Source organism: Vipera berus (assembly GCF_964194415.1).
Source record: "Vipera berus genome assembly, chromosome: 8".
In the NCBI taxonomy this organism is placed as follows: Eukaryota; Metazoa; Chordata; class Lepidosauria; order Squamata; family Viperidae; genus Vipera; species Vipera berus.
In genome coordinates this window covers 13,272,513-13,293,939 of record NC_138211.1, presented here as the reverse complement: position 1 = coordinate 13,293,939, position 21,427 = coordinate 13,272,513, and the positions used below count along the sequence as shown (strand labels likewise).

The following is a 21,427-nucleotide window of genomic DNA, read 5'->3' as shown; positions in this document are numbered from 1 at the left end:
AGGCAGAACCAGGGTTTTATCAAAATGCAGTCAATGGAAGTGCACAGAACTCAAAACAACTTCAGCAGATGCTTGTTTGCTCAAATAGGGTTTGCCTAGCTGGGTTAGGAGATCTTTTTTTCAGGATCAGGACCCTTTCCTCACAGCCTAAGAGTTGCTTAAATCAATTCCACAGAGCTACTGCTCAGACAACGGAAAGCAAATAAAGTTTGAGTCTTCTGATTAACAACAACAACCATATAAAGCACCAGCCCTTAGCGTCAACTTTATTTCCAGGGATGTCACACACAAGCCGTTGGGTATTGCAGAAAAATAGAAAATGATGATTCTTATGGGTTCTTCATTAGGAAGTGTGTCTCCAAGGATGGAAAAGAGCATTCTAAGGGAGTGGGAATATCTCCCCCTTGGTGGACCTTTTGGTGGTCCCAAAGGAGTTTTTCCAAAAGGCAACTGGATTTTCTTGGGTTTTTTTTCCTTGACAACGTTTCGCTTCTCATCCAGGAAACTTCATCAGTTCTGAAGAAAGAAATGTTGTCAAGGAAAAAAACCAAGTCTAGTTGCCTTTCGGAAAAACACCTTTGCGACAACCATGACATGGATGATTGAGAATCTCCACAGACATTCATCTTCTGGTGGACAAGAATTTCCAGACCGGCCTCACTAACTCTGACAGTTGCTTTGTTCCCAGGCAATCCATCCCACAACAGCTGTCTTATGAGCATCTCCATGCCCTGGTCCCAAGTTTCCCAATGAAACTGCCAGCCGCACAGTTCCTCCCTGCACTGGGGTCCTCTCCTGTCCTTCTCTGCCACAGCAACCGGGGTCTCTTACGTGTGCTTGCATAGATCACCGGGGTGGCCACGCTGCGTCGCTTGCCATCATCGGCGAGGTGTGAAGAATTTCCAGTGCTGCAGAAAAGTTTTCCATTGCGGAACACCAGGAACTGAAGCTTACACCTGATGGGCACAGGCTGGTGGGGAGCTGGTGGGGAGAAGAGGCCCAGAGGCAGCTGAATGGAGGCCAGAGCAATGCTGTTCTAATGAGAAGAGGAACGAAGAAAGCTAAAGATGGGGGCCTGGCCAAGCCAAACTCTTGCAGCCCTTCCCATACTTAACCCCCATCTCCTCTCCATCCCAAAAGGCCTGAGACACAAACAGTCAAAATACTGACACACCCAGACAAAATGAATAACAGAATAAGAGTTGAAAGGAAAGAGTTCTAGTCCAACCCCTTGCAGGAGACCCTATACCATTCTGGACAAATGGCTGTCCAATCTCTTCTTAAAAGCCTCCAGTGATGGAGCACCCACAACTTCTGGAGGTAAGCTGTTCCATTGGTTTATTGTTCTCACTGTCAGGACATTTCTTCTTAGTTTTAGGTTGCTTCTCTCTTTGGTTAGTTTCCAACAGTTGCTTCTTGTCTTGCCTTCTGGTGCTTTGGAGAATAGGTTGACTCCCTCTTCTTTCATGGACAAGGAATGATTCAAAAAGAGAACAGTGCCATTCTTCTTCTTGGTTAGTTAGGAAATACAACTTTTGATAGCTGTCCTTGCAACATTAATGACATCTCAATCCACTGACATATCTCAATCGTTGGTTAATAGAAGAATATCCTTTATTGGCCAAGTGTGACTGGACACATAAGGAATTTGTCTTGTGTGACTAATCATACTTGGCCAATAAAGAATAATCATCATCTCCTCCTCCTCCTCTTACTCCGTCACCTCCCCAATGATTGAGATATGTCAATAGGTTTTTCAGATATGTCTATAATGTTTTCCAGGCTGCTCTGCTTCTTATGCCTTCCATTCTGATATGAAAAACCTAGCAATATGTGGTGCTTGCCTAAATGGAAAAGCTACATGCCATTTCCTCAATTTAAGCCCCATCATCACCTACTGCTATGCCACAGATAAGGAGTAGCTTCTCCATCCTATTACATTCATCCACCAGAAACCTTTCTTCTCCATCCCATCTCACCTTGATGTGGAAACTGGCCAAGGAGATGTTTGGTCGGCCTGTAGCACAACGGAACTTCAGCTGCTGGTCTGACAGGGATTCAGAAAACGGTTCCTGTCGTGGAGAACGGCTACCAAGATTCTCACGCTTCTGAAAAGCCACGCAGCTCATGCCCAGATAACTTTCTGGCATGATCAGGTAGGCTTCAAAGGCGATGTTCCTGGAGTTCTGCATAAACAAAGGCAAGAGCTTTGTGAAACCAAGCTACCTTTCTAGATTCAGCCAATCCCATGTGGGCCATCTGTACTCCATCAGCCGTTAGCTTTTTGTGAAGTCTCTAGCTTTTTAACCCTCCTATCCAAGTTCCTGGACAGATGGAATTTCCTGTGGCAATTTTGTGGGACGTCTTCCCCATGTTTTCTGCCCTGATTATGGGCTCTTCTGATAGAAGCAACCACATAAAATCCTCTCCCTCTTTAAGATCTCCTAATAGCCTTTACACTGTGGTTGTGTGCTCCTCTGAGATACTACGGAAAGTTTAAAGCAATAGGAACATCAAGGAACAGACAAGGAACTGGGGGGAGGGGGGGGGAAAGGCACAATCATCATTGAGGAGGACATTTCAGGATGCTTGAGTCTCAACAGCTGTCCAAGAACACCACTGGCTCCTTGTATATCTTAGTCTCAGCCAACTCATAATACGTCCCACACTATAATAATTCTCCCATTTCACCTGTGTGTGTTTTTTATTCTGGATTCCTAATTCCTTGCTGCCCACCCCATGTATCTGTAATTAGCATTTTTGGCAGTACCCCACACCTAAGCTTCAGGCTTAGCCTTTTACTCTGCCATTCCTCCCAGCTCACCCACTAGGAGAGCTTGGATCCCTACCACAGCCATATGCTGAGAGTTGGTGCTGACAGCATAAGTTGCAATCTTCTCCAAGGAGTGCACTATGCTGGTACAAGCTTTTTCTTCAATCTGGGCCATCCACAGAACATGGTCATCCACCAGCATCATGTTACTTGCCATCTCCACAATGACGTCGGTCAGCTGGGTGAAAGCAGACAATTTGGGATATAGGAAATCGTTGAACATTTCATTCCAGATCAAAGATGTACTTGTTAGGCCACCTTGTTAGGATTAGTAACAATATAGATGCTAAGATCGGATGGTGGCCACAGACTGCCCATCTTTACTTTAGACTTTCTATATGTTGAGCGAATTTAGCAAAAAATGGAACGTAAACCCTCCTTTTCTTTCCTCACCATCATGAATGTGGGAAAATGAGCACAGGAAAGTCGGGTCCAAAGGTAAATGCACTTACCTGCTTGATCTGGTCTACGTAACCAGTGAACTTTTCAATCATCTGAGACACATAGATGACATCCATCATATCTGAGAAGTTTGCAGCTTCAGCTGTGTAGACCCGCAACTGGTGGGCTAAGGTTAGTGCATTTGAGGCATTGATGGGCATCTGTCAGCAGATCAATGGAGATAAGTGTCAAAGCAGTCTAAGCTCCCTTTCCCCACCCCCCAAATATCCGACAATGTTTAATTTACAAAATGGGGAGATAGCTGGCTTAAAGCCTGCTTAGCTGCAGGGTGAAGTTATTTTGTCAGTTCTCCGATCTCAATGTAACAGAATATAAAAGGAAATAGCCACCACTTTTGGGAGAAGGACTGAGATCTGCCAATGCAGATGCCACCCTGTGAGTGTTCAAAGGATGTTGTCAAAGTGAAGTGATGATGATGATCAGGCCAGCCCAGTCAAGTGTGGTCTGCTGTAACTTGGAGGGCTGCAAGAAAGGGGCTCATGTATCCTGTGGTGTCATGTGGACCACAGGATTACAGACGGATGGACAAATGGGAGACATGGAATCTGTTGGGATTAATTGCTCTTGGTTAAAGAGGACTGCATGGTGGATAATTGAGAGAGAGACATACCAAAAATAATACAATGTGGGAAGCTGGAGATATATATGTATATATTTTTTAAAAAGCATGCTTTATGAAATGTTGCATATAAATAACAAACTCAAGGGCTAATTGTGTAAAATGCAGTATAGTAGGGAAAGATGTACAAAACATGAGCAGGGAAAGGCACGGCCTTAAACAATGAAGTATATGGGAAGGTATGTAGAGACGTTGTGACTTAATAGTACTGCTAAACCTGTAAAAAAAAATACATCACGGAAAGAAGTAAGTGGGTTAATGCAGTGCTGACATGGACCAGATGGATTTCTAAATCTCAGGTAGGTTAAGGGTAAATTCATACATAGCAAGCAGTGGAAAGGGCTCTCCACGTGCTTCAAAACAGTCACTTTGTCATTCTGTTTTGTATCCCTTGAGCCGCCCCAGAAAACCATCTCCTTCTTGGAATGAACCAGCAAGTCTTGGATAAAACTTGTGGGCATTTCTTGCTGCACCTTCTGAGTCGGTCTGCCTACCGTAGTAGCTGCGAAATGCTCACGGATAACCAGATGGAAAGAAAGAGGAATAAGCCCTCATTGTCCTACTCACCAGCACAAAGGTGTAGAGTACACGGGTGATATCATTGGTATACAAGCAGTGTGAATAGTCCCCTTCCTCCCAGTGGCCTGTGCGGTCACAGTGCCTCCATGCCTGCTTTTCATGGCCAGAGCCTACATTCCCAGAAGTGAAGGGATACTGGAGGCAGGATTGATAAGCAGTGATGCCAGCCAAGGTCCGGGGCCACCTAGCGCCAAAGAGGAGAAGACCACTTATGTCCATCTACTCTAATAGAGAGATCCCAGATCCCAGAAAAAAAAATGGCTTATGGAATCAACCAAGGGAAAGTGAAGGAATTATGGAGGATGGCATAAGAAGGCTGGAAAGTAGGAATAAGGTTTGGGGTGTGTGTGTGTGTGTGCAACTTTAGAGATAATGAGGCTCTACCATGTGGGGGAAAAGAAATTCCATTGCTTCAGCTCAGGGCTGGGAACATAGGAGGATGTCAAATGCCAATTATTTTGTGGAGTGATTTGTTTGCCTCTTGGAATGCTCTCCTTGGCTCAGCAGCTTCAACATCTGGATCAGAGAAAGTTGAGGCTGCTTCCCTCCTGTGCCAGCAGCAACAGCTGGATGGATTGAGCAAAGGCAAATGGAGATCAGAGACACTCCCCCACCTTGGATGCCATCTTTCAAAGCAAGCTTCTTTCTTGTCCCACAGCTCAAGCACGTTTTACATTTGGTAGGAAAAGGAAGACCTTAGTTTAGCACAGTGGTTCACAACCTTTTCTTCACCATGGACCTCCTTTAAATACATTCTGTGACCACAGATCATGGCCACAGACACCCCCCCCCAAGACTTAACTCAAGATTTAAACATTTTTTAAACATTTCTTTAAGCCTTCATGACCCCCTGTAATGGCATTACAGCCATCCCCCAGGGGTCCATGGACCGCAGATTGAGAACTCTGCCTTAGCACTAATGATCAAATCAGATCAAATGAAAAGCAGATCACTAGTTCTCTCCCTCCATCCTCTAAGAACTATCTTTCCTCCAGCAACTCCCTCCAAAAAAAACGAAAAGAAAAGAAAAGAGCATTTGAATATATTGGTCAGCAGTTCATGTATCTTACGGTGTAAATGACGAACAAGCTAGTATGAATCAGACACATAATTCCTTAGCTGTTTGGAAGCCAACAATTGAGGGGGGAGGCGTACTGGAGCTGTGCTGCTGATTGGTGTAGCAGGGGGGAAGGGTTTTTCTCCCACAATATGTTTATAATGAGCACCAAGACCCTTAAGGAGCATCGCTCCCCTTCTCAAAGGAGGCAAGAAGGAGTTTTGGGGTTGGGGAAAGAATATTTTCATGTGGAAGCTTAGAACGAGGAGCTGGGATTTTAATGTTACAAACTAGGTTCCCCCAAAGCACGGCACTAGCACACCGAGGCTAACAAGAGCAGATCAATACGTTCGACCTTCTTGATGGGACTTTTGGGCATGCAGTGGTTCAGTTAAAAAGTTTGCCAAGCTCTTGGAATCTTGATTCCCCCCCCCAGCAAGAAAAACCCTCTGGAATTGTGAAATGTAAGGAAAGGAAAGGAAAGGATAGGGTAAGGATAGGGAAGGGAAAGGAAGGGAAAGGAAAGAAAATATAAATATGCCATCCCTCCCTCCCTCATTGTATGGAATCCTCACCCCACCCCCCACCCCTTTCCGTAGTAAAATAAAATGCAATAAAATAAAATCCAGGAGTTGATTCCTAACCATCTCTTTATTCATTTGGCATTCAGTCAGGTTCCCGCCAGGGATTTCCTGAAAAGGAGGAATCTTGCAAAAACAGCTCTTGTGTACAACAGGCCAGGCCTTTGGTCCCCACTGGGATACCTGATTGGGCCACAGATGGGGAAGATCTTCCAACCCTCCGCTAGTCTGCTGCTGCGGCTGCTTTTCCTACGTCTAATCCCAGGCTCTATCCTGCTCATGCAGGCTACGGATGGAAGGAAGGGGGAAGGAGTTAGAAGACGGGCCCGCTGTTAATTTAAGCCACATTGACTGCACAGTAATTTATATTCCATCAAGACCCCGCCAAGGTTACAGCCGACTCCATGAGCCTTTTTTCTCCTGCCAGAAAAATTCCAACACCTCCTGTTTCTGGAGCCTGTCTGCACTGCCAGAGCGGGCCTCTCAGATGGCCTCCCTTGCAACAGATGCTTAATCATTCCCAGGCTTCAATTGCCAGCGATCCCAAATCCCTCGCTGACTTTGCCTTCCCTGGGAGGGGTGGGGGAGCTTTTGGCAATGGGATTCAGACAATCCATCAGCAGCTGCTCCTCCAACCCAGCCCTTGTCCAGCAGGGCTGAAAAGAGAGCAGAAGCTCAAAGGAAGCAGCTTCACCTTCCCATCTTCTCGGTGAAAGAGTGACGGGGGTCTCTCCTACGATTGCAATAAATGCTCTGCTCCTTTTGGGGTTGGTTTCCTGGGAAAAGCCAACTTCGGCTCTTCGCGGGAGATGCTGGTGAAGGGGTGCGCCTTCTGATTCCGGCCCTTGCCTGCAATTCTACTGCCAATGCACAAGAGGGCAGAGATGGGCAAATGAGAAGGAGATTCTCTTGAGTTTATGCAAGCAACTTTTGCTAGAAGAAGGGTGCCAGAAGTAGGCTGGTAGAGATTGAGGTAGCTCTGCTTTTCACGACGACGTGCTTCAACCCATGCAGAGATGCTGCTCTACCTCGGTTAAGCTCCTTGCCAGTTGAAAACACTTTATGGCCATGCTTTGAAGAAGTGCCTCTTTGAACCCATTGCCTCTTTCAAATATTTGCACAGTCCCAGAGACTTAACTCCTTGTACGTGACAGAGTGGGGGGGGGGGGGGAAAGTTTATGGCCATCCTTGTTTTCAGCAAAGTTCTCCATGTGTATAAAACTACAAGCCAAACACTCTTTAGAGTTTGTATGGCTCTTTGTTCTATCTTTTCCTCATTGATCATTTTTCCATGGCTGCAACTAATTAGGAAAAATTGGGTTTGCCAGACTCAAGTGTACTGGCTGTTCCCCAAATATTCAGCTTCAGTTTTTGTTTTGTTTTGTTTTTATTTCTTGGCTGCAGCTCACACTCTTGTTTCTTAAACCTTGAATCTTTCACTCTTTTATCTGTTTGGGATCCCCAACCCCTGGTCAATGAACCAACACCGGGCCGCGGCATGCCAGAAACTGGTCCATGCAAACAAGCGAAGCCCCATCTGCGGAATGCAGGCAGCACGAAAAACCGTGCACCCTCCGATCCGCAGAGAAACCTCTCTCCAGGGAACTGATCTCTGGTGCCCAAGAGGTTGGGGACCGCTGATGTAAGTTATCCTTTATTTCAAATGTCCAGCTTGTTTTTCTTCAAAAGTTGATTCTCCAGCAACCGAACACACAAAGGGATAGAGCAAAACTAAACGGTTCCCTGTTAAGACAATTTCTTCCCACATTGGCCAGTGCTAAATGAGTAGAACTCTGGACCAGCCTGGGGAACGTAGATGTTCAGTTCTGCTCGCGATAACAGCTTCTGCCACACTTTGGCCCCTACCTGAAGTCTCCACGGTTATTGGTAACCCGCTCCGGTGGGCAATACGAGGCTGAGGTCTCCAGCACAACAATCTCCACTTTCTTGCTAACGTTGCCCTGGGCAGTGGAGATGGTGCATTCCCATTCACCGCTAGCCGAGACATGGATGTTGGACAAGATGAGCTCACTGCAAACAGAGAGTGCTTTTAGAAGAGAACAGGGGCTGATGGTCAACCCATGTTGAGCAACCCATATTTCCTCTCGTTACATCACAGTCTTTACAGACAGAATTAGCAATGTATAGTTGCTGGGAACTGAAGCAGAAACCTAGGAAGAGGTGTGGACATGCTCACTGCATCTCTCAGTGCCTCCTTGAAGTACTGCCTTTTCCTAGGCTCACAGGGGGCTACATAATCCCAGGAATATACAGATCATATGCAGGCATCAACAGATCATACTGCATGACTAATTAAAATGCCTGCTTTCCTACCATGGTTGTGCAGGAGAAGGCATGGTTACTTTAAGGAGGGGATGAGACCTGTGGTAAGCATGCATCCATCTTTTCCAAAACATTTTTTATATTCTTGACTCAAATAGCTGCACATCCTAATAGAAAAGTTTTCAGAGTTCAATACAGAACAGATTTATTAGCAGCATTCAAGTAAGGTTAATCATTATAATGTCATACAGATCACCCAAACCTACAGGTATTTCCTTTGTAATGCCCTATGGAGGTCTTTAAAAATGGGGGAAGGTATACAGTATTTATTGGGTGGTTGGAAGTGACCAGACAGAATTCCAAAGTGAAGCAAAGGACAGAAATCTACTAAGTTATTTTCCAGTTAATCGATTTATTTACTGCCTTCTGGGTGAGTAGGATAAAAAGAACTACCTATATATTTAAACATAAAAGAATAATGCATTCAAATATCTACAAATGCCTGAAGGAATCAGCATATATTTTCAAGACTCTGAAAAGATAGCAGTGTGGGCACTGGGCAAATCAATTTGGGTGGGAATTCCAGAACAGGGTGCCACCACCAAGAAGGCAGCCACCAGTCTTCCTTCCAGGATCTTTTGCTTGGGATCAAGTCAAACCCAACTACAAAAAATGAGCTAAATGGTTATATGTCCATCCCTGTTCTCTGAAGTTATTGCTTATGTGTGAATCAATAAGACATTGTTTCTAAAGCTTAGTTCTTACTGGTGTTAGTCAACATCAATTCACCCACTGACTGTGTTGGTGGAAATCAACCTGCCCAGTGGCCAGGCTTTGCTAGACCAAAGACTGGAAACAGCCAGGAAAGAACTCTTCCCTCTTTGACCCACCCAGCTCATCCCCTAGTACCTTGTGATTAAAGTGCAATCGTGAACGAGACTATCCTCTAAGATGATGCCGCTAGGTTCATCTTCTTGCACCAGTGCATGGTTGTGATACCAGAGGATGTGTGTGCTGTTGTCCAGATAGGTGGCTGAACACTGGAAAGGGAGTCGGTCTCCTTGGAAGACAACTTGCCTCAAGGAGGGGATTAGCTGATGAGTGTGCAGCTCTGGGGACCCTTCTGTGGGTAAAAGAGAGAGAGAGAGAGAAAGAGAGAGAAGACCTTACTTAGGCTTTAGGGAAAGGGAGAGAAGAAAGCCTAAATCACTGGTGTCCTGGACCGTCTGACTGAAAGCTTCCTATCAAAAGGCCCACTTGGTCAGCAGTCAAAGTCAGTTATGCTCAACCCTTCAAAGAAAAGAAATCAATGCATCCAGAAGGACATACCCAGAATGCTTGTGCATATGTCTACTTGGATTTTTTTCTAAGATTTTTTTTAATCCTGCTTTTATTATTCCATTAATTCAATGTCCATACAGTTACTGCGCTTAAAAAAGAAAAAGAAAGAAAACTTGCTAAATTCTAAAGGTAAAAGGCAAAAAAGTAAAGGAGTTCCTGCAGATTTTACTCTTGCTAGTCATGCCCAACTATGTTCAGTGCTCGTCTTTGTTTCAAGACCATTGAGCCAGCGCTGTCCGAAGACATCTCCACGGAGCAGTGTTACCTTCCCACCATTTTATCTACTTGCATTTGCATACTTTCAAACTGCTAGGTTGGCACGAGCGGGGGGGCAAGGACGGGAGCTCACCCCATCGTGTGGAGCTCAGGACTTGAACCTGGACTTCCGGCTTTCCAGCCAACAAGCCCAGTGTCTTAACCACTGAGCTATCACTCTACCACGTTCTGCGTGAAGTCAACATGAAACTGTATGCTGAGTGAGGAGAATGTGTACAGACTGACCCAAGGACCACATGTTTCCAAAGCCGCCTGTCTGCTTTGCTGCTACACTACTCCCCGTCTGCCAATTTTTTGCAAAGTATCTGGGGATTGTACTTTACGGCACTGCTCATCTGAGTAAGATTCTGCTACTTCTAAGAGCTGCCAGCAAGGAAAAAATGTCTTTCCATCATGGATGGTAAAGGAGAGCCAGCTACTCAGGCTACACTGTGGGAAAGAAGAGCCATATTGAGGACTCCCATCGGCTGAGAGACGATGACCTCAAGAATTTTTCCCTGCAAGCATCCCGGAGGAATCATGTTGCTTTGCTTGACGTGGGAGCTGGGGGTGAGGTTTTTTTTGGTAAACCGCTCTGAAGTTCCCTTGGGGTTACAAAATGAAGTAGACACGCTTTACATGTTGAGCTGTCATCTTTCGGTAATCAAACCTGAGGAGACACCACTCCATCCCTTCACGGATAATCCATGCTAAGCGGTAATAGCATGCCAACCATCTGTTGAATGAAGGATGGAGTAGAAGAAGGGAAGTGTCCCTGAAGGAGAAAGTAGCATTGGACTACTGAACAAATCTCCTTTGCACACCAAGCAAACTCACTCACTCAGGAGGGTGCCTCACCACAGCGCAGTTGACTCTCTCTGATGTTTCGTAGTAGCTTCCCATGCAAATGGCTGGGGTAGACACACACCGTCTTATCAGATACCTGGACAGAATGGCTTTTGGACCAGGCTAGGACCCAGCGCAAATGGCAATCACAGGTCAGATATTCATTGGCAAAGTCACTGGAGAACAAGAGAAATGCAAATTGAAGAAGTAGTGCCGGTGGGGAAGATTTACACAGGAAAGAGCAGAAAGAGATGCCTGTCCACCCCTGGAGAACAACAACAACAACAAAAATAAAGCTCTAGCATCTTGAGGTAGCACAGTGGACATGGAAGAACCTTGTCCATAGCTGGGTGATGGCTTGGTCTGTTCTCCCCAGAGGGGCTTCAAAGGGGGAAAACAATGTGGCTGAGCATGGCTTTCCATGCAGAAAAACCCAGATGTCCCAGCAGCCCCAGCATCAATCACTTCAAAAAGTTAATTGCTTCCTCTCTGCTGTTTCCTTTGACCAACAAAACAAAACAAAACAAAACAAAATACTTACAGAACTTTCAGAGACAGCAACTCATCAAAGACTCCACTATGGAGGGTGGCAAAGATATTTCCTGATATGTTCCTGTCAAAGAGATGATATCAAAGTAAGATAAAACCTATGGGATCAGACCAAGAGGCCTACCTAAGTTGAGATTCATCGTGCTTCAGAGAAGTCTTTGGATGGTAGGAATCTTATTCTCTTTGCAACTCGTACTTGGAGAGAAACGCCCCTTCTCTGAATTTCACAGCTCCATAGAGCCCTCAAAGCAAATTAGTGTGTGTTTGTGTGTGTGTGTGTGTGTGTGTATGTATGTATGTATGTATATATAAATATAAATAAAATGTTTGTTAAAGCATTCAGAATACCCAGACACGGGACAAATCTTATTTCCTGTTTCAGCCTAGCTCAAGGCCATCTACGGGCAGTAGCCACAGCAGTGGCAGCTCATATTTGTGTAAATTTTTTGGCTGGCTATCAAAGAATAAAGGGAGACCAATATGATCATTTCAAACTTATTTGTTCTCATCAGTCAGCCAGCCATACCCTTCTGAGGTTCGAATCTCAGAAGGGTATGGCTGACTGATGAGAACAAATAAGTTTGAAATGATCATATCGGTCTCCCTTTATTCTTTGTTAGCAAGCCCAAAAAAAAATTACACACACACACACACACACACACACACACACACACACACACACACACATATTTACTGTGAACAAGGGAATGCAATGGGTTTAATTTATTTTTTTTTGGGGGGGAGGGCAAGAACAGAAGCCATGGCAGGAGACCATGCAGCATAAACATGTCCGATTGTTGTTGCTGTTTCTGACTGGAGTTCTCTCCTACAGAATCTATTGGGAGCTTGCAAAGAAGAACAGTACCATCCCAAGACCATCTGCTCTAGGGATGAGAATGTCTATCCGAGCCTCCCTAAGTTGCCCATTCCTAAAACAGCTGGATAGAGTACGAAAGAGAATGACTGCAAATAATGCCTGAGCTTTCTGGTTTTCTTATTCCCTTCCTATCCCTTGTCCCTTCTGTACCATTTCTTCCTTAATTAGTAAGCCTGAAGACAGGGACTTCTGTCTTTTATTGTTCTGTAAGTTCCTCTAGGAACGTTTCACAGAAAGTATCGGTATAAAAGCTAAAAGAAATTACTGTAAAATAACCAAGAGACTTGCTGGATCGGACCAAAGAGCCATCTCATCCAGCACCTTCCTGTCCTCTCCAATTGCCAACAAGCAGTCTAAGAGAACCCCAGAAACCCAAGACAGACGCCAGAGCAATTAAACTTCTTTCTACTCTTTTCTCCAACAACCCACTGCTTTTATCTTAAGGGTGAATCATCGTTATGACTAATAGCTGTAGATAACCAAGTTTAAGAATTTGTCTAAAGAACATCAATAAGTAAAAGTTGCCAAAATGTTTTTTTTTTATTATTATTATTGAAAGACCTGATGAGACTACAACGGTATGGGTGGTTGGGTTCATAAATCCATAGATCCCAATCTGAAGTATTTCTTATAAACCCCTCACCCTTCCCTTTCAAATTGGAGGATTCCCTGACAAAATAAGTTGAAAAGGAATAATGAAAGAAGAGCAAAACCATCATGCTTGGCCTTTGTGCTCAAGCAGTATTCTTTGAACCAGTCTTCTCCAACCAGAATATTTTTCAGTTACCGGTATGTGGACTTCAGCCATCAGAACTGTCACTCTTGGCCTTGCCAGGTGGGAACTCTGGATGGTGACCTTCACAGCTTTGGGGAGGATGCAGATTTCGGAAGACAGATGTGAGAAATGAGGGTTCCTGTTTCCAACACATGTACAGAGGCTCACAATCAAACCATACTTTCACCCATTGCCACTGAATACTCACAGACGGATAAGGCTGGGCAGTCCCCGGAAGAGGCCAAAGTTGAGGCAGCCAATGCGGTTGTTGGAGAGATCCCTGTGCAACAATGAGAAAAAGGGAGAGCCATAGACAAACCGTGAACAGTCATGGATATTAAGAGTATATTAAGAATATCTCTTCATGGGACATTTTAAAGTTGGCACAGGAGAGTCTGAGTTGGGCTGAAACACTTTGTATATCTTGAATTGTGTACTGAGCACATCTAAATGTCAGCATCTAGTTCTTCATTAATCTCAAAAAACTATGCAGAATCAGCATAGTTGGGAGAGTATTAGGAATGTTGAGATTAAAGGCTAGAGTGAAAAGTAACAACAAAAATCTCAACCAAAAAAAATGGCCAATCATTTTAGTATTGTTGACAAAACAACTGCATGGACATATCCATAAAATCATGAGAACCTTTTTTTAAAAAAAATGTGCACTTGAATGAGGATAACCAGCTAGGACCAGTGGAGAATTAAAGGATAGATTTGTTTTTTTCCAAATATGCTTTGCAATTACTTTTGGGAAAATAAACACCCAGCTCAGAAGATGGTGACCACATGCGTCTTTGTTGAAATTATCAGGAAACTGACACTTATAGTAAACAGTCAGGCATTATGAGTTATGGACAGATTACAGATTACTTAAAGTTTTTTGAAATGGCTCTGGGCTTGGATGTTAAGCAATTGAGGAGTGGGGGTGGGGAAATATGGGATTCATGTGTAAGTATAAAAGGTATCTTGGCGAATAAAGAATCAAGAGCAGGAAATTAGCTGTTCCGGAGAAGTTGAAACTATTACTTACAAGCGTTTCAGGTCCTGAAGACCCAGAAAAGCTCCAGGCTGAATGGTGCTAATCAAATTGTTCTTTAGGTCTCTGGGAAATATGGAAAAAAGAAACATAAGATGTTGCACTGAAGAATGGGTGGATTTTGTTCTTGCTAGATCCTTGAGGATAAGGGTCGAAACTTTCTCAAGGCTACTACTCTCTCTATTTTGTTTACAGCAATCAATATTTATTCAGTTCATGCTCACCAAAATTTAAAAGAACAAAACCCGAGTGAAGCAAACAAATACAATAGTACACTTAAAAACTAGCAAAATAAATTGCCTGTGATTTGTTGAGAAATTGATAACGGAGCCATATTTTTTCAGGCCTTATTTTCACGATGGAGAAAGGAAAACAGTAAGAAAAGTCCTGCTGGATTTTATTCAGTTTCCCCAAATGAATTCCTTCCAGAAGGGTTTCACAACCACAACTGACTTATTTGGGTCAGGCACAAAACAAAAAGGACCTTTTTATAAGATTGAAAATCTTTTATGGACTTTTTTTTGCTGAAAGTGAAGGGATGATTTATGGATTTGATGATTAAAAAAGGGCTAAACAAAGGGCCCGAAGGGATTTTTGTACAATTAAGGAAGAAGGTTAGGCCTAGGTTGCTAATTTCTGTTGCAAAGGAGATTGGAAAGTCACTTATTTTTCTGACTTTTGTTCTATTAGTTATTCTACTTTTTCCATTCTCTTTATTACTCTTTCTTCTCTCTTTTTCTTTTCAATTTGTCTTTTATTGCTTGAAGAACATCCTTCATAAAAATTATATATTGAACAACAAAAAAGAATTATTTTCTTGCCCATTTCTGGTAACATCACAGGAAGATGAACTGTTGCCCAAGAATATAAGGTATTTACTTATCTTTTGGATAAGTCCAGCTAATCCCTTGGATGTTCTTCCTCAGTGAACAAACTTCCTCATTGTTTGAAACCCATTGATGGATTCCCATCTTCTGAAGATAAGTTTCTCTTAGTTGTCCCATAGAGTCCAAAGGCCCCCTCTAACCTTAACCTCACATCAAAGAAGGTTTATAGCTGTAAGAAGGTCTGTTATTGTTCTGCAATTCATTAAGGATCACCATCAGGACTTCCCTTGTAATTGTAACTTCTTCCTACTCTCAGCTTATGCTACGCACTAAGAAAACAACAGTGCATACTCACGCCAACAAGCCCACCCAGACTTCATGACTTCTTGCCAAAAAGACTAGGACAGCAGCAATATCCTATGTTCCACAGAAAAAGAAAACAGCTCTTCTCATCTGCTAGCTTTGGGTGCTGCCTGTAAATTTTCCTAAACACTTCATACTTTCCAAGAAGAAGTATCCATTCAGTCATGTCCAACTTTTGGCGATTCTCTGGGTCAGGTCTCTCCAGGTCATCTGATCTTGCACTACTTCTTTGTGTTTTTTCTATGCTCTGGTTGGTGTCAGCTTTGATGGTGTGCAGCCACCGTGTTCTTTGAAGTCCTGGTTTCCTTCAGTGGAGGATACTCTGCCCTATTTACATAGAGAGTCTTGATAGATGCCATGCAAGATACGAATCCTAGTCAGAATTTTCCAGCATTGGTGGGTGGCATCAAAACCTGCTAATTTTTGTGTTGGGTCCGGTATATTTTTTTCCGAACAAAGGAAGAATAAGGATGGAGTAGAGCAGAGCCTGATGGGGATAGGGTGCTCTTTCACTAGAAACAAATATGACCAATGAGGGACCATCTGGAACAAAGCTACATGGATGAATATTAGGGGTAAGGCAGAAGATTTTATGGAATGGCCACAATTAATGTATGGAAATCACTTCCACAGGATCTCAGGCTCAGCAGCAACGTAGAAGGCTTGAAAAAGCATGTAAACAAATGCTTGATATATAACATTATTTATTGCTCTCCAAGCTTCCTCTTGGCCAATAGGTTCCAGAAAAATCCCATGCCATGAATGCCTTTGTCACTGTAAATCAGGAGCCATTACTTTCAACCTTATCAAGATCTGTAACACAAATTTATTACATCTTCCTTAACCCTTGGCCAAGCCATACACACTTTTTATCTTAATTATCTTTTAGCTGATCTGAATGATATATTATAGGAAAGTCATCAAGCTCTGTTTAATAGTCAGCAAGATCTGGCAAGACCTCACTAGGAACAGTTTTGGTTTGATTAAACATGCTCAAAGTTTAATAATAACAATAATTGTTAATTCTCCTGTTCAACTCTTAAAGAATAGAATAGAATAGAATAGAATAGAATAGAATAGAATAGAATAGAATAGAATAGAATAGAATAGAATAGAACAGAACAGAACAGAATAGAATAGAATAGAATAGAATAGAATAGAATAGCAAATAAAATGGAATGGAATGGAATGGAATAGAATAGAATAGAATAGAACAGAACAGAACAGAACAGAATAGAATAGAATAGCAAATAAAACGGAATGGAATGGAATGGAATGGAATGGAATGGAATGGAATAGAATAGAATAGAATAGAATAGAATATAACAGAACAGAACAGAACAGAACAGAACAGAACAGAATGAGAATAGAATGGAATAGAATAGAATAGAATAGAATAGAATAGAATAGAATAGAATAGAATAGAATAGAATCAGACTTGGAAGGGACCTTGGAGGTCTTCTAGTTGAACCCCCTGCTCAGGTAGAAAATTCTATACCATTTCAGACAAATAGTTGTCCAATCTCTTCTTTAAAACTTCCAGTGTTGGAGCATTCACAACTTCTGGAGGCAAGTTGTGCCACTGATTAATTGTTCTAGCTGTCAGGAAATTCACTGTCCAGAAGTGATGAATGCTCCAACACTGGAAGTTTTTAAGCAGAGATTGTATAACCATTTGTTTGAAATGGTATAGGGTTTCCTGCCTGAGCAAGGGGTTGGACTAGAAGACCTCCAAGGGTCCTTTCCAATTCTGTTATTCTATTCTATTCTATTCTATTCTATTCTATTCTATTCTATTCTATTCCATTCCATTCCATTCCATTCCATTCCATTCCATTCCATTCCATTCTATTCTATTCTATTCTATTCTATTCTATTCTATTCTATTCTATTCTATTCTATTCTATTCTATTCTATTCTATTCTATTCTATTCCATTCCATTCTATTCTATTCTATTCTCTGCTCTATTCATAATATATTACAATTAGTGGTGGATTGTTGGTGGGTAATCAAACTCTGCCTATTTTTGCAAGCAGTATCACAAAATTTAGCCATATTTAAAGAAATTACGTTGTACTGATCTGATAACAGCAATTGTACGTAGGAAAGGTTAACAAATAATTATTGCTCATCGCACAGTCAGCCAAATATTCAGACTGGATTCTAACCCTAACCCCAACCCTTCCCATTCACTTGGGATAGGCAGTTGTGGCTTTTTCATGGTGTTAAATAACAAATATAACAATTGGTATTATTGTTGGAGAAGGAGAAAGAGTCTGTCAAAGAAATCTGCCGTGTTTGTCTTTCCATGGGAACACAAACATGGAGATGTTGAGGAATCTTATATGGAAAAAAGATACGAAGCAGATTTTCCAAGTTTTTGGAAAAGTTGACTCAATTTTTACATCTAGAACAAAAAAGCCTAAATATTCATGTTCTTGCTGCGGATTCCAATAAAAGCAAAAGAGCAGGATGCCACATAAAACACTGTAAGGGGAGGGTCTCAGAGGTTTTGGAAAAACCTCCAAATTTATCTATCTTAAATCTGTTTTTAGAAATCAAAATTTGGGGGAGGGGTAGAGGTGGGAAACATACATTGAAATATGAACTCGTATGCACAGTAACTATGTGTTGCTTGAGAAAAAAAAAGGAAAACGAAAGAGAAACAGTACTTCGTGGGGTAGAGTTTTTGTGCTCTGTATGTAGCTTGGTTAAGCCAGCAAACTCATAAAATGCTGCAAAGTTTTGCTCCCGGAGAAAGCCACTGACCAACTCCTTGCCCTCTGTATGCCTATATGGAAATGATGTATACACTGCATTGAAGACCATGTTCAGTCAGCCTTTCTCCTCCCTCCCTCTCCTTCGCTCCAAGCTCTGGCAAAAGGACTGGTTCTTTCCTCTGCCAATTTTGCAATTCTGAAATGATAAGATCAGGTGATAAGATCAGGCTTTTCAAGTCTTGTGGACATGAAGCTATTGCTATTCTCTCCTCTTTCCTTTGCTCTGTTTGCCACACACACACACATACACACACACCGTTCTTTCCCCACCACCATACTCTGCAGGCTCTTGAGAAAGAAGGGATGAGTGCAGACCACATTGCCTGCAGCTGTTCCTCTAAATCATAAAACTGAAGAGAACAAAAGCAACCAGCCAACCCACCCTCCTAATCCCAAGGAGACAGCTGGATTTGGGAATGAGGAGTTCCAAACATTACCCCCCAAAAAACAAAAACCCACTTCTTCTAGTGCTGCCTGAGATGTACACATGCACGACACACCAGCCGCCAACGTGTGTACACAGAGGGTTACCTATTCCTGACAGAAGAGAGATCTTCCAACATTTTTGCAAACAAGAATAGCTGCCCTTGCAACTTTCTAGTTCTCAAAGAAGGAAGGAATAGGGGGCGGGTTCCCAAATGGTGTTCTTAAGGACCTGCACTTCATCGGTCATGCTATTTTATAGCATACTCTACTTCCCATGAGACAGAATGGACGGGCGAAGAGAGTACACCTCTATTTTTACCGTCTATGGAGATTCTCAGTCCTCCAGGTTATGGCTGAAAATGTTTCAGAACTGAAGAAGCTTCTCGGATGAGAAGCGAAACCTTTTCAAGGAAAAACCAAGAAAGTCCAGTTGCCTTTTGAAGAGCACCTTTGGGACTTCACTTCTCCTCCATATTTAGGTTGCCAGATCCTCACACAAGAGTTTCATGGACAAAAAAAAAATAAAAAAAAAAAAAATCCAGCAGAGCAAATGTAGCCACCATACCTCCCATGGCAATTTAGAGGATGAGAACTACAATTCCCAGAAGTAAGGCCAAGGGTGAAGGACCCTGGGAGTTGTAGTAGCACTGGGACAGGGGTGTCAAACTCAATTTCATTGAGGGCCGCATCAGCATTGCGGTTGCCCTCAGGGGGCCGGGTGGGTGTGGCCTGGGTGGGCGTGGCTAGAGTGCGTATGGCCTGCTGGGTGGTCGTGGCCAGCTCTACATTGTTCGCATCAAGGGTGCCTATGGGAGCCTGGGCAGGAGTGGGACAGATCTGAGGGTCTCTGGCAGAAGGAGGGTCTCTGGGCCAGGGCCAAGGCAGTTCCCTCACTGTTTCCAGGATGGCTTCGCGGGCCGCATGAAACCACTTCACGGGCCGGATCTGGCCCCCGGGCCTTGTGTTTGACATGTCTGCACTGGGACATCTGGCGTGTCTCCGCTAAGATTAGAGGGGCGCATTAAGAATCTCTGCTCATCCAGAAAACTGGGCGAATACAGGCAAGCGGCCTCTGCTCAGCCTGGATTTATTCATTGGATCTTTGCAAAGACAAAACTGGGAGTCAGAGGAGGAGGGTAGAAGGAGACCATGTGTCCTGTCTTTTGAATGAAGGGTGGAGTAAAAATGTTTCCAAAAAATCAGATTCGTTTCCGTTTTGGCATAGGTTCTTTCCAGCCCTGACTAGGAGCCATATATGGCCTGTGTTTAAATGAGATTTGATTTCAGAGAACTCATAACCAAAGAGAAACAAAGCTTGGATGGCTGGCAGTCTCCACCTAAAGAGGCAACTGTCCAACTGTGGAGAGGAGATAAGTTCTCTCTCTCTCTCTCTCTCTCTCTCTCTCTCTCTCTCTCTCTCTCTCTCTCTCTCTCTCTCTCTCTCTCTGTGTGTGTGTGTGTGTGTGTGTGTGTGAGTGTGTGTGTGTGTGTGAGAGAGAGAGAGAGAGAGAATGGCAAGAAATAAAAGCAGTTGACTTTAAGCCTTCCTTATGTTCTGGAACCAGTGCCAGTGAGGGATCACGTATGCGTGTAGGAACCTAGTAAAGGGCAGCTTCTAAGTCAAACTCTCGGTCCATCTAGCCTGACGTTGACCGGTAGCAGCTCTCTTAAGGTTTTAGGCACAAATTATTTTGGGAAAAGCTCAGATCTGAATTTGGATCTGTCTATAGAGCAGATATGCCACTCCTAAACTATAACCCTTTCTTGTTATCCTTGTTTTGCCCCAGTTTCTGAGATCTAATGCAGCTTGCAAGATGTGTAAGAGGACAGCCAAAACACTGGTTCTTCTCTTGTCTATGTGTCAGGTTGTTCTCTGGCTAGAAAAAGGACACCTACCAGCCAATAGAAAAATATAAGACCTTGAAGAACAACCTTTGATTCTTGCTCTTGCTTCTTGCCTGGTTTACTGCAATATGTCAGTTTCATCTATACAATTTAGCTGAGCCAGAATGTTTGAGCAAATCTACTTGGCTAGGATGGATCATAGCAATGTCTGGATCTAGGTAGCTTAATCTCCACAAATATGGGCTTTTTCAAGAGAGGTGGACTTCAACACAAGGATAGTTCCATGGTTGAATCTCTGATAAAAGCCTATTGGATGAGTGCCTTTTCTGTAGCAAGTAGGAATCTTGGCCTCTCCCAACTAATTCAGCAGAATAAAGGTCCTGTGATAGGTGTCCAAAGTAAGCTGTCTTGGAATGCTGGAATTCCAGTAGCTGCCTAACTATGCTAAGCATTGCTGTATCTACAGAAACATCTCAACGGAGAAGTCCAATTCACTATTATGAGTTGAACTGTAGATCACAGTACTCTTGCACTATGCCAGTGGTCTTCAAACTTGACCCTTTTATGACTTGTGGACTTCAACTCCCAGAATTCCTCAGCCAGCAGGATAAGGGCACAGCAGAGCCACCAGAAATGAATAACTGGAGTAAATCTTTGGGGCAAAGCTCTTTCTTCATCTGAAGCTGTCTTTAAAACATGTGATAAATCAGAATGAAGGGCCCTTGTTAATGCCATTACAAAGGGTTTTTGTCTGGTGCCCAGTTTGGAGGAAGCTCAAACATTTATCAACTCTCTTTCACAAAATATCATGGCAGGCTGCTGTGAAATTGCTGGAGACAAGAGACACCATAGTCATAGAGGAGGTGCAAATGACTTTCCACATAGGGCTTGCAGGTGAGGAGGAGGAGGAGGAGGAGGAGGAGGAGATCCAATATATTTAGTACAATTGTTCCTATTGTTCACATAGTCCAAATGGAAAAATCAACACATGGGATACACATAGCAATAGGATTCAGGGATCCTCCAACTTTTCAAAAATTCTGGTCAAATTATTGGGGGGGAAAAATCTTAGAGTTTTTAAATTCCCCAAAC

The 21,427-nt window shown here is 43.1% G+C and overlaps 1 protein-coding gene across 1 annotated transcript in view; it reads right to left on the bottom strand.

The window, feature by feature from the left end:
• Nucleotides 1–21,427, bottom strand: part of ADGRA2 (adhesion G protein-coupled receptor A2) — a gene marked incomplete at its 5' end in the record, with an annotated part of 84,559 nt that overhangs the window by 10,584 nt on the left and 52,548 nt on the right. The window contains 11 exons of the mRNA XM_081333546.1: nt 832–1,036; nt 1,980–2,186; nt 2,850–3,011; nt 3,286–3,435; nt 4,482–4,677; nt 7,998–8,162; nt 9,324–9,537; nt 10,869–11,032; nt 11,398–11,469; nt 13,266–13,337; nt 14,088–14,159. Coding sequence (XP_081189672.1) covers nt 832–1,036; nt 1,980–2,186; nt 2,850–3,011; nt 3,286–3,435; nt 4,482–4,677; nt 7,998–8,162; nt 9,324–9,537; nt 10,869–11,032; nt 11,398–11,469; nt 13,266–13,337; nt 14,088–14,159 — 1,679 coding nt within the window. The remainder of the gene's footprint in view (nt 1–831; nt 1,037–1,979; nt 2,187–2,849; nt 3,012–3,285; nt 3,436–4,481; nt 4,678–7,997; nt 8,163–9,323; nt 9,538–10,868; nt 11,033–11,397; nt 11,470–13,265; nt 13,338–14,087; nt 14,160–21,427) is intronic.